This window comes from Wickerhamomyces ciferrii, contig 00146 (genome assembly GCF_000313485.1).
Source record: "Wickerhamomyces ciferrii WGS project CAIF00000000 data, strain NRRL Y-1031 F-60-10, contig 00146, whole genome shotgun sequence".
In the NCBI taxonomy this organism is placed as follows: domain Eukaryota; kingdom Fungi; phylum Ascomycota; class Saccharomycetes; order Phaffomycetales; family Wickerhamomycetaceae; genus Hansenula; species Hansenula ciferrii.
Genome location: NW_011887594.1, coordinates 1 through 12,738, shown reverse-complemented (window position 1 = coordinate 12,738; position 12,738 = coordinate 1). Strand labels below are relative to the sequence as shown.

The following is a 12,738-nucleotide window of genomic DNA, read 5'->3' as shown; positions in this document are numbered from 1 at the left end:
TGCTGCTGTTAAATTAGATCAACCTGATTATTTTCAAAATGAACAAAATGGTGATGACTTGGAAAGTAAGCTCTTGAAAACTCAAGGTGTCAAAGGTAAATGTTTTGTCATATGTTTCAGTCCAAAGCATCATTTAACTTTACCTTTAATGAGTGTTCAAGAAATTGTTGGTGTTGTTAATGCTTGGGAAAAATTATATTCTGATTTAAAACAAGATGTATTAGAAAATGGTGCACCATATAAATATGTTCAAATTTTTGAAAATAAAGGTAGTGCTATGGGTTGTTCGAATCCTCATCCTCATGGTCAAGCATGGGCTTTAGATACAATTCCAACTGAAGTTGATCATTTATTTAAAAACTTATTGAAATATTATAAACAAAATGGATCTCATTTATTAGATGATTATGTTAAATTAGAACAAAGAAAGCAGGAAAGAATAGTTCTTGAAAATGAAACATTTATTGTTGTTGTTCCATATTGGGCTTTATGGCCATTTGAAACTTTATTAATTGCTAAACCTCATTTAAAATCTGTTCAAGATTTTAATGAAGATCAAAAATTAGATTTAGCCAATATTTTGAAAAAATTAACAACAAAATATGATAATTTATTTAATACAAGTTTCCCATATTCTATGGGACTTCATCAACAACCTTTTGTTGCATCTGATGAAATTAAAGAAATTTCTTGGTTTCATATGCATTTTTATCCTCCATTATTAAGATCTGCTACAGTTAAGAAATTCTGTGTTGGTTTTGAAATGTTGGGTGAATCTCAAAGAGATCTAACTAGTGAACAAGCTGCAGCTAGATTACAAGACTTGGATGGGAATGTACATTATCTTGAAAATTTAAGTTAATATATTAGATATATGTTCATATATAGATCAATTCATTTTGTAGATATATCTAAACAGACCCTATGAAGATGAGTTTTTAGACCTCCATAACTCTTTGTGTTGTTCAAGTTGATTTTCGAAATCTTGTTGATCAACTCCAGATTGCCATTTATATCCATAAGCACTATGATCTTTTGGTACAAATGTTTGACCTTTGACACCATAGAGGTTTTCTCTAAATGTACCTCCTTTAACAGGATAATCATCCCAAGCAAGACCTCTGAACCTTAATTCAGGAATTAAAAGATCAACAATATCTTCAAAAGTTCCAGGCCAAAGAGAATAGGCAAAATTGAAACCATCAATTCCAGAGATATCAACCCATTTTTCAATTTCATCTGCAACTTCTTTTGGAGTTCCAATAATTAATGGATGTGATCCAGTAACTAATCTTTTGGAAACTATATCTTGTTTAGTTACTTTCCCAGGTACATCAGAAACTAATCTTTTCAATGAAGATCTTTCAGAATCAAGTGATAATTTTTTCAAGTCATCTTCATCATCAAATTCATCAAGATTTATACCAGTCCACCCACCAATAAGTGCTTTTACACCTTCAGGGTCTGCATATTTGAAAAGATCATTATATTTAGCCACAGCTTCTTCATGTGTAGGTGAAACAATAACTTGTAAACCAGCTATAAATTTTATTGAATCTGGATCTCTATTGAATTTTTCATGTGCCAAAGATTTAACAGTATCAATAGTGGATTTAAGACCTTGAGGAGTATTACTTCCAATAAATATAACTTCTGCAATTTGCGCACCTAAATTTTGACCTGGTGGAGAACTTCCAGCTTGAATTATAACAGGTAATCTTTGAGGAGAAGGTTCTGTAATTTGAGGTCCAGATACATTGAAAAATTTACCTTCAAACCCAATTTCTCTAATAAGTTTAGAATCTGCATATTGTTTTCTTTCCAAATTTTTCGTAACAGCATCATCTCTCCAACTTGATAATAATAGTTCATAAACAACTTGAACATATTCATGAGCTCTTTCATATCGTTCTTTATAACCTGGAAGGTCAGAGCCATTAAGTAAATTTCTAGCTGCACTATCAAGGTACGATGTAACAACATTCCAACCAACTCTTCCTTCAGTTAAATGATCTAAAGTAGCTATTCTTCTAGCAAAATGATATGGATGTTCACTTATAGTACTAAAAGTTACACCAAATGCAAGATTTTCAGTTACAGCTGCCATAGCACTAATAACTTGAGATGGTTCATTTGTTGGGAATTGAGCAGCTGCTTTAGCAGCACCTTTTAAAGATCTTGGACCTTGATAAACATCATAACCACCTAAAACATCACCTATGAAAATAGAATTAATTTTACCACGTTCAGCAATTTGAGCTAATTTAGTCCAATACGATATCTTGTTATAATTTGTAGATTCATCTTTTGGATGTGCCCAAATACCCTATGAAATTTTGAGTTAGTTTATTGTAATGGCCTATATGTAATGTATGAATTAATACTCACTGGATTTTGATGATTTGGAGCAGCGTGTTCAAAAAAGTTGATAATTAAAGGTTTTCTTCCTTTAACCTTTTGTTTCTTATATGATTCAGACATTTTTGATCAGTTGGACTTAAGTTTAGTGGAATGATGACCCAGTTTTTGGAATATTCCATTCATTTATACCCAGCTCCACAGTTGTCGATATATACCATTGAGGTATATCAGCCGATATATGACATACTACCGACCCGAAAGAAGTGGAAGGAGCCAACACATTTTCAAATGAGATCTATTGAAGTATCACAATTATTAAGTCAACTTTTCTGTCGAATCATTTGTCATGCGTATGGTAGGAGTTGAGTGTCGAGTTTCGAGCTGCATTTGTAGCTGTTGTATCGCGTTTTTTTTACTATGTGAAAACCCAAAACGCTAACAAATTTTCACTGCTCTATTGAATGAGGTCTATTGACACAAAATGCAGAATTACTGCTAAGTTATAAGATTATTTGCTTCGAAACTTGCCAGAGATTTTCTATAGTACCTAAATATTGTATTCATATCAAATAGCTAGCTTAAAACATTCTTGAGCGTTGTGTTAATATAAGGTGATTTATATTCCATTTCAGCATTTTGATTATAATATAGTAAATTTTAACTACATGTTACAAGGAATAATATTAATGGTAAGCATGCAATATCATTAAAAGAATCCAAAATCAATATTTCTTTCAGTTATAATATCAATCCAAAACTTACCTGTATTCCAACTTTCCAACATCACTTTATGAGCCTCATAACCAAATCTAAATCCTCTTTGACCCAATGCATAAACTCGATCTGCATAGAAGAATCTTGTATCTTCATCAATTGCATCACATCCTGCAGTAATTAGTGCAAATATTGTACAAAATGAAGTATGTGTATCTCTATCAACTTTTGCTCTTAAAATTTCAGTTATATCAAAGATCATATTTTGAACTAATTTAGAATTTCTTGAAATTAATAAAACTCTTCTATAAAGTTGCAATACACCTGCATAAATTAATGCTTTATTAACAGCTCTCATTGTTTCATATTCTTTTAATTTAATTAATTTTGCCGGGTCTTGTCTTATGATAACTTGTTGTACAACTTTTGTTCTTTCATTTTCAAAAATTTCAAGACATTTTAATAAATCATCTTTAACTTCTAATGCTCTTTCAATTATTGATGGTTCATTTGAATTTTTTGATAAATCTTGATCTTTTTCTTTATAATAACATTCACGTTCTTTAATCAATGATAAAATTTTGGAAAGATGACTTAATAATCTTAAATCCAAACCAGAAAGTTGATCAATGTCTCTTAATTCTAGAATATCCTTTTCACTAACATCTTGAGCCTCCCATAATAATTGATTATCTTGTTCAATAGGAGTTGAAAATTTTAATGATGAAGATAATGAACCAATAACATCAATATAAGCAAACCAACGAGAAAGGAAAAACACAATATCATTTTCATCACCAGAACGTCCTAATGTAACAATTTTTCTTTTTTGAGTGTTTTCATTGTGGATTTCATTATTAGTTTTTATGAGTCCTCTTGCAAGTATAATGTTTTTAGCACCATTATGATGAGCTCTCCAATCTTTACGTTCACTAAATATAGATCCAAAACATGCAAACATCATAACCAAAGCTAATGTATAATCTGAATTTGCTTCATTAACATCTGTAAGACGATTATATAAATCATTTAAAGATTTCTTTAATAACATATTAACTATACCTTTGGGATGTTGTTCACCACGATAAACACAACTTTGCATTATTCCAGTAGCAACTAATAGGGCAAGCATACCATCTGTATATGATGATATAGCCATTTGAGGAAGAATTTTTTTAATTGGATTATTTTCATAAATTACAGGTGGTGCAACAACAATTGTAACTGATACAATTTCCACAAATATATGGAAATTTTCTCTAAAATATGGTGCTTTTAAAAGCATATCAGGTAATGGAAGAAATGAATATGGAATAAATTCAAATCCTGTTAATAAATCTTCTTCTTTTTCTGTTGATGCAATATTATAATCAATTAAACTTGAATTGGAAGAAGAGGTCTGTGATATATTTGAAAACATATTTCTAGATATTAAACTTTCTTCATCGATTAAATTTTCATGATTTTGTTCTAATTCTTGAATTCTTGGATTTAATTCATTTAAATAACTTGAAGATTGATAATTATTTGTAAATAGATTTAAATCTGGTAATATGAAATCATTTAAGAATTCTTTTGCTGTAACATTTGTAGTTTCCATCTCTTCAAATATTTTAGAATTTTCGAAATTTAAAGTATTAATAGCTCCACAAGAACTTTGTAAATCAGATAAGTCAGGATTTAAATCAAATTGATTTTCAATATGAATATGATCATGATCAAATATTTGATCTAAAGGGTTACCATTTGTAATACTATCCTGGGTAATTGGGTTTAATATTTCATTATTATTTGGGACTTCTGGTATTAAATTAGCTGAGCTTGAATTATCTGAAAAATCAGATGTTATTTGACCATAATTATTATCATTCTTTTTCCCCAATTTCCCATTTTTTAAATCCAATGAGACTGTATCTGGTTTCTTAAAAGTATCAATAGTAGCGAATCCATACACATTATCTCTCTTCTTTTTATATGGTCTACCACCCCAAATAAGATGAACTGAATAATCGCACTTTTTTCTTGAGTTTTGACATAAAGTACATGAAGGTTTTATTTCATCACATTTAACTTTCGAACGTTTACAATTATGACAGCCAGATCTTGTTCTTGTTCTTTTAACCTTGGCTTCTTCTTTACGTCCTGCAACTGGTGACTTTTTATTTAAAACCATTCTTGTTAAATTTACAACTTTCAAAATTCAATGTAAAAATTTAGCTTCAAGATTCTAATTTGGCAAATCAATGCTTAGAAATTTTAAGATATGAACTATTGATTAATCAATTTTTCACAAAGTATTTTAAAAGTTTTGGTATTATGTGCAATATGAATTGATTAATTAGGAAGGTGGTTGCGTGTTGCCCGAGCAACTAATTATTGGACTTGAGTTGATTACTCATACATATAAAGTATAATAAACTTTTATACAATGATTGAAAGTAAGGAAATTTATAACCATTTTCCAAAGTGACTTAACAAAATTATCACACTCATCAATATTTCATTAGTTGTTCCCGGGCGAATTGTAATTTGTAATGATCATTGATTGTGACGTTGATACATTTGATCCCTTAACTTCCCGATCCAACTTTTTTTTGTATGATTACTCATAAAAATATCAAAATACTATATAAATCATCAACTTTCAATGGATTTTATTGAACTTGAAAACACAATGATGGTTAAGTAAGAAAAACTAGAATGGATCCTTTTACAATGGAATCTGAGAAACGTTTTAGATTACAACTATTGCTAAGAGATATACGCCAAAGTTCAAATGGTCTTAAAATTGTTTTAGCTGGATTCTTATCAAACTTTATAGTATTTGGTATTGCATTCTCTTTTGGTGTTTTCCAAGAATATTATACTACAAAAAATGGCCCTTTATCAAATTATGATGATTCTGCAGTTGCAATGATTGGTACTGCTGCTTCGTCATTGACATATATGGGTGGTATTTTCAATAAGACATTACTTTTTTATTTCACAACAAGAACTGTTATGGTTTCAGGTGGTATAATGATGGGATTAGGTTTAATATTGGGTGGATTTTGTCATTCAATGTATCAATTTGTACTGTCACAAGGGGTCCTGTATGGTATAGGATCAAGTTTCCTATATATGCCACCTGTTGTTTGTGCTCCAATGTTTTTCAATAAAAATAGAGCTATTGCAATGGGAGTTCTTTTCAGTGGTTCCGGGTTTGGTGGGTTAGCTATGGCAACTTTATCAAGATATCTTATAACAAAATTCGGTTGGCAATGGTGTTTAAGAATAGAAGGTTTCATGTCATTGGGGGTTTGTTTAATTGCAGCTTTCTTGGTTGAAATACCTCAAAATGTTAGTAATCAATTTCAATTTAATAGTAGAAAAATTTTAACTTTATCACAATTAAAATCATGGAAAGTTTGGATGCAATTAGCAGCTTCTTTATTACAATCTGCAGGATATTTAATTCCATTAATTTTCATGTCAAAATATGGTAAAACATTGGGTTTTACTGATAATCAAGGTGCTATATTTATTGGATTGAATAATGTAATTAATGCTATATTTAAAATAATTTTAGGTTTTGTTGCAGATAAAGTTGGTCGTCTTAATATGATTGTTTTTTGCAGTGTTGTTAGTACAATCACTATACTTACATTATGGTTAATAGCCTCTAGAGAAACATTTATTTCATTTGTTATTTTATATGGTGTATTCTCTGGTGCTATAATTTCTTTATTACCAACATGTCTTGTGGAATTATTTGGTGCAGAGAATTATCAATCAATGAGTGGATTAATGTATTTTAGTAGAGGTGTGGGTACATTGTTAGGTTCACCATTAGCTGGATTATTGATTAAAAATTCAGGATTAATGAGTAAAGATTATAAAAGATCAATAATTTATAATGGTGTTTTATTATTTACAAGTACTCTCTGTTTAGTGGTTCTCAAGTTTCAAGATAAAATAAGAAACTTGAATTAATACATATATTAGTCTTAACGACGTAAAGCTTTATTTAAATCCCAATAATATTTAGCCATCCAAGATCTTACACCAATTGGTTCTTCTATAGATATGGATTCTAAAACTGGATTATATCTTGATCCAAACTTGATAAATTTTTCATCTGAAGATAAATTTAAACCAGATTCAAATTTAAATTCTTGTGCATTTGATTGTATTGATTCAAAATTTTTCAAATTTGGTGCAGATTTTATATTTAAATCTTTCATCAAATTATATGAAAGATCCAAGCAAATTAATGAATCAAGATCTTGTGTATAAAGTGATTCAACTCTATTTGCTGATAAATGTTGTAATTTTGGATTATTGGGTAAAATTAATTCTTCCATATCTAAATTTTCCAATTTCATTTCAACTAAATTTTCAGCATTTATCATAATAGATGATGGTGTTTCAAACATTGAACCTATAGCGAAAAATGATTTTAATTTAGGGAAATCACAATTAATAAATTCTAAAAGATCACCTTCCATATTTATTTCAAAAGATATGAGATTTGGAAATGTAATGTCTTTAACTTTTAATGGTAATTGTACCATTTCCAAGATCAATTCTTCCAATTGTGGATAATCAATGGGTATATTATTTAAAGTGTTTAAGCCAGGACTATCTGCAATGTTCAATTGTTTTAAATTTGGTGCATTAATCAATGGTATCTTATCATAATTAAAATCTAAAGATAAATCTGCATATTCAAGTTGAGGAAATTCCATTGAATTTATTGCTAAATCATTAGGTTGTATTAAATCTAAACCTAAAAATTTTAAACATTCCAAATTAATCTTGGATAAAATTTGTGAAACATGGTTTTTTATGATTAAATTAGGTATATTTGTTAAAAAATTAAAATCTGCATCTTCTCTAAAGATTTCTATATCAAAATAAATTAATTGTAAACTTAAACATTGAAATTTTTGAATTAAAGGCATGACACTAGTTGTTATCTCAACAACTTCAAGATTATTAGATATAACATTATTCAAAATAATTTGTCCAGAAGTGCATTTAATTGATAATTTTAACAAATTTGGTAATGTAACATTTTCTAAAATAACCCCATTTTGTACACCAATATTTAATTCTTTTAAATTTGGAAAAACACAGTTATCTATAGTTATTATATCATTTAATTGAAACCCTTCAATACTTGGATCACTAGTTATTAATATAAATCTTAAATTTGTGAAAATTAAATTGGTAAACCTTAAATGACCAATATTAGTTAAATATAATCTAATTGGATATAAATTATAATCAATTGATTTATGTAAAGATTCTGCAAAATTTGGTCCAGTTATTGATAAATCTTTAAGTTTATTCCATTTAAATTTAATTGATTCATTTGAACTTTTACAATTTGTTATTATTGTGGATTCAAGATTTGGTAAATGAATTGAAGGATCAATATTAATATTTTCTATAACAATCTTGGTTAGATTTATAAACGATAAATATTTGATAGCACTTGAATTTTTAGATGCTTCATTGATTAATTGGTTGAATAATACCAGATCATCACCTCGCTTATATTGAAATTCAAATGGACTTAAATGTAACCATTTTATTGGATCATTAATGATACAAAATTTAGGTACTTGATCTTTTATTTGGGAGAATTTCTTATTAAAATCTGTAAAGTTATTAACCTCGAAAAATTCAAGTAGACCTGCACAATTGATATTTGAATCTTTATTAATTATTATTTTAGATTCAATTGGGATATTGGGAAAATTTATTGAATTTTCATCATCAATTGTTAAACTAATAAATTGTTGAAATCTATTTCTTATTGAAGCAAATTCATAAAGATTATTGATATCTGAAGGATCTAAATGACACAATATTTTCACTATTATCTCATCAGGTAGGTCCAAAAATGGCATATTGACTAGCAAAAACTATTCATTTGGTGGTGAGTTGATGTTTTGTGTTTTAATGTTGAGTATAAAAGATTATGAAAGTAATGGTGTACTGTTTTTTTTTTCACGTATATAGATTTCCGCGAAATCCCAATAATTTTGGATTCTTTATAATAAACTGAACAATTCATGTTGGAAGTTTATGATTTGTAGAGTGTAATTTTGGAAATTTTTGACTCTTGAATTGACTTTTCTGGTATTGAATTTGTATAGAAATTGTATTTTTCAATATGAAATTTGGACTTTAGGACTTTGATTTGTGTAGAAATCCGCGGGTCGGAAACAATAATCATTAATAGCATCTTTGATATAGCTTTTAAGTACATGAATAGTGTGTTATCAATGGTGAAAAATCAATAGAATTGCTATTTATACTTCTTTTCTTAAGATTAGGACATAATTAATTGAAAATTTGAAGATTTTCAATGTATTTCATTTTGAAATATTATTTAAATTCTTAACATCCACTTTTCTTAACATCCACTTTTTTGCTGAAAAATATAGTTAAAATCAAAATTTTAAAAATTATGCTTCAAATCATTTTGAATTACCACCAGTAGATAAAGAGAATTTCATGAATGACTATAGTATCATTTTTATCCCAGGTTATCAATTTTTTGCTGTCTTTAAAGACAATTTTAAATTTCTAGATTATGTAATCAGCTGTTAAATATATCCATTTAATATATATTACTTTATATAATTAACAGCTTCATAATTGTAAGAAGATTGTCAGTACCAAAAGAGAATATTATATCATATTAATGAGTATATATATGGATAAGTGAGGTGCATATATACTTGATTAGTAGGTATGATATGTAGGAGGAAAAGAGATCGATAGTACTTAATAATCTCACAATATAACCAAGAATTCATACCAGACAGGCATATAAATCAAAAGCATTTGATAAATGAAAGTCCACGAGTTATATACTGAAAACTATGATATAAGTATATTAAAAGTAAATGACACAAAGTTCTCGTAGTGTAATTGAAGAAATATATAATTTAGTTAGTTTAATTGATTATATAATTCCTTAGTGATATTAGTGATTTGAAAATTTCAACATTAGTACCGATCAAATTGGAAATGACATATATTTGATTTAATCAATAAAGATGATTGACAAATTATTACACGGTGAATATACTATACAGACTCATTTGATTTGATTATTTGCAATGTACCAACTTTTCATCACATTGACATTTCAAACAACATTTTAATACAATAAATCACAAGATGGTATTTAATAATGGTTGTATTATCAGTCCAATTGGATGTCACGGATCACACAGATTAATATGCTCATCTCAAGCCAAGAATCTTCCAATTAGATTGTCGATGGTTTAGAACGGGATGCTTTTTAAAGTTCAACGGTTCATCTATTATATCTGCAAGATCTTGATAAAATATTTTAAAGGAAACGAGCAAATAAAAAAACAAGAGCAAATTTTAATCGATATACATATATAATGATGAAGATTTACCAGATTTATAGATCACAGAATGTCTTTCAAATCCATCACATTATGACTGTCACTGATTGTTTAGCAGATCAAGATAATCAATTATATAAAGATTTAACGGAAATTTCACAATCTGGTAAGAATTCTTGGGAATATCAAGGAAATTATGGTCATTATGTTGTTTATTTTGGTATTGTTTTAGTTTTTATTACATTTTTGAAAAATATTTATTTTAAATATAATGATTATAGTTATAGGAAATCAAAAATTGGGTTTAAATTTTATAAGTTATCAATTATGAATAAAATTATTGGGATCTCAAGATATATATCTTATAAAAAATTACCTTTAATCATTTCACGTATAACTGGATTACCTTCATCATTTGGAACATTATTTATTATACTATCATCAACTTTATTTATTTTTTGTTATTGTTTTATTCCAAAAATTTGGTTAAGACCATGCAGTGGATTTGGTTCACCACCATTAGCTGTTCGTGCTGGTTTAATGTGTATGGGATTAACTCCATATCTTTATTTATTATCTGGTAAAACAAATTTTATTAGTGGTATAACTGGTATAAGTTATGAAAAATTAAATATTTTCCATCAAAGTCTTGGTTGGGGAAGTTTATTCCTTGGATTAGTTCATACAATCCCATTCTTGATTCAACCTGTTGCAGAAGGTGGTTATTCAAATTTAAATAAAACATTTAAAAGTGATATGATTTATACTAATGGTGTACTTGCCATAGTTGCATTGGGGGGTTTATGTTTATTATCAACAAGATTTTCAAGAAAGTTATGTTATGAGGTATTTTTCCATTCTCATTGGGTTTTAGGTTTAGTTTATTTTGCAGCTTTAACATGGCATATTTTCGGTTTATTAAAAGCTGATAATTATATGTGGGCAACTTTAGGTTTTTGGGGTTTCAAATGATTTATCGTGCAATTGTTAAAACAACTTTTAAACCAAATATTTATTCATTTAAATCAAAATTAGCCTTCTTAACTTTGCATGAAGATTCTGAAATTTTTGAAGTTATTATTCCAATTTCAAATCCTTATGAATTTAATTGGAAACCAGGTCAACATATATTTATTAGATTTGTTTTAGGAATTTCCACTTTAGATAATCATCCTTTCTCAATAATGTCAATTCCATCATCATTTAAAAATTCAGAAATTAAATTAATTGTTAAACCACATAAAGGTTTAACTGGAAAAATTTATAATTTACTCAATACTAAAGGTAATCAAACTTTGAAAACATATATTGATGGTCCATATGGTGGAATGAATAGAGATGTATTATCATTTGATCAAGTATCATTATTAGCAACAGGATCAGGAATCACAGTTACTTGGTCATTTTTAGAGTATATTGTTAAAAATTTAGATATTGGATCTAATCCTATAACAGAAGTGAAATTTGTTTGGATTATAAGATCAATTGACTGTCTTGATTGGATTTCTAAAGAATTGGTTATTAGTTTAAATAAAATTATTGAAAAGCAAGGTAATCTAGATGGGTTTTCATTTGATATTTATGTTTCAAATTCAAATGTGATAACTCCAAAACAATCTGATGATGAATCAATACCAGAAAAATCAAAGTTATATGATATTGTTGATATTGGAAACTATCAGAAATATTTAAATATTCATTATAATGTTAAACCTCAAATGACAAATTATTTACAATCTTTACCAATTTCAAAAGGTAAAAATTGCTTTATATATATATTGCTGTAGACTTGTTTATTGCTGTAGACTTGTTTTTGTCTTTAGTGTCTAGCCTTGTTCTGGGGTACAGCTCGTCTGGGTGCATGGACGCTGGGTGGACTAACACTGCTCTCTGGGCAGAGTAACACTGGACGCTGGGAGGACTAACACTGGCGGTGGTTTCGCGAACTCTGCCTGTGGGCCTACCGACTCTGGGCTGGCTATTTTAACACTGGGGTGTGGTTCTAACCGAGTGCCTGGGTACGTTCTGGCTTGTAACTCAGCATACAACTACTCAACTGGCCGATGCCAATGAGATATGTTATCCTTGTGAATATTGCCATCTCTGGGTATAGTTTTGGTGAATTTTGAGATTTTTAGTTTTTTTTTGTTTTCGAATAAATATGAATGTAGTAATTTTTATTTTCACTTTATAAATGGAAAACTATAATTTTCCCAAATTTTTGAATCTTTCAGAATACAATATAACTAGGTTTAGTGCGGTCTATAGATGCTATATACCTTATGCA

At 28.3% G+C, this 12,738-nt stretch overlaps 5 protein-coding genes across 5 annotated transcripts; 2 read left to right on the top strand and 3 right to left on the bottom strand.

Moving 5' to 3' along the window:
- Positions 1 to 922: 922 nt before the first annotated feature.
- On the bottom strand, positions 923 to 2,481 carry BN7_4163 (Alkanesulfonate monooxygenase; the record flags this gene model as incomplete). The annotated part of the gene is made up of 2 exons (XM_011275249.1): positions 923 to 2,304; positions 2,385 to 2,481. 2 exons carry the CDS (start codon positions 2,479 to 2,481, stop codon positions 923 to 925), a joined length of 1,479 nt encoding a protein of 492 aa, XP_011273551.1.
- Positions 2,482 to 3,067: 586 nt separating this feature from the next.
- On the bottom strand, positions 3,068 to 5,248 carry BN7_4162 (Zn(II)2Cys6 transcription factor; the record flags this gene model as incomplete). Its single annotated transcript, XM_011275248.1, has 1 exon — positions 3,068 to 5,248. The coding sequence occupies one exon, from the start codon at positions 5,246 to 5,248 to the stop codon at positions 3,068 to 3,070; it is 2,181 nt and encodes a 726-aa protein (XP_011273550.1).
- A 527-nt stretch (positions 5,249 to 5,775) lies between these two features.
- BN7_4161 (MCT family MFS transporter) lies at positions 5,776 to 7,047 on the top strand (the record flags this gene model as incomplete). Its single annotated transcript, XM_011275247.1, has 1 exon — positions 5,776 to 7,047. The coding sequence occupies one exon, from the start codon at positions 5,776 to 5,778 to the stop codon at positions 7,045 to 7,047; it is 1,272 nt and encodes a 423-aa protein (XP_011273549.1).
- Positions 7,048 to 7,061: 14 nt separating this feature from the next.
- BN7_4160 (F-box protein) lies at positions 7,062 to 8,972 on the bottom strand (the record flags this gene model as incomplete). The annotated part of the gene is made up of 1 exon (XM_011275246.1): positions 7,062 to 8,972. The coding sequence occupies one exon, from the start codon at positions 8,970 to 8,972 to the stop codon at positions 7,062 to 7,064; it is 1,911 nt and encodes a 636-aa protein (XP_011273548.1).
- Positions 8,973 to 11,292: 2,320 nt separating this feature from the next.
- Positions 11,293 to 12,524, top strand: BN7_4159 (NADPH oxidase family protein; the record flags this gene model as incomplete). Its single annotated transcript, XM_011275245.1, has 3 exons — positions 11,293 to 11,297; positions 11,404 to 12,206; positions 12,352 to 12,524. 3 exons carry the CDS (start codon positions 11,293 to 11,295, stop codon positions 12,522 to 12,524), a joined length of 981 nt encoding a protein of 326 aa, XP_011273547.1.
- Positions 12,525 to 12,738: the final 214 nt, after the last annotated feature.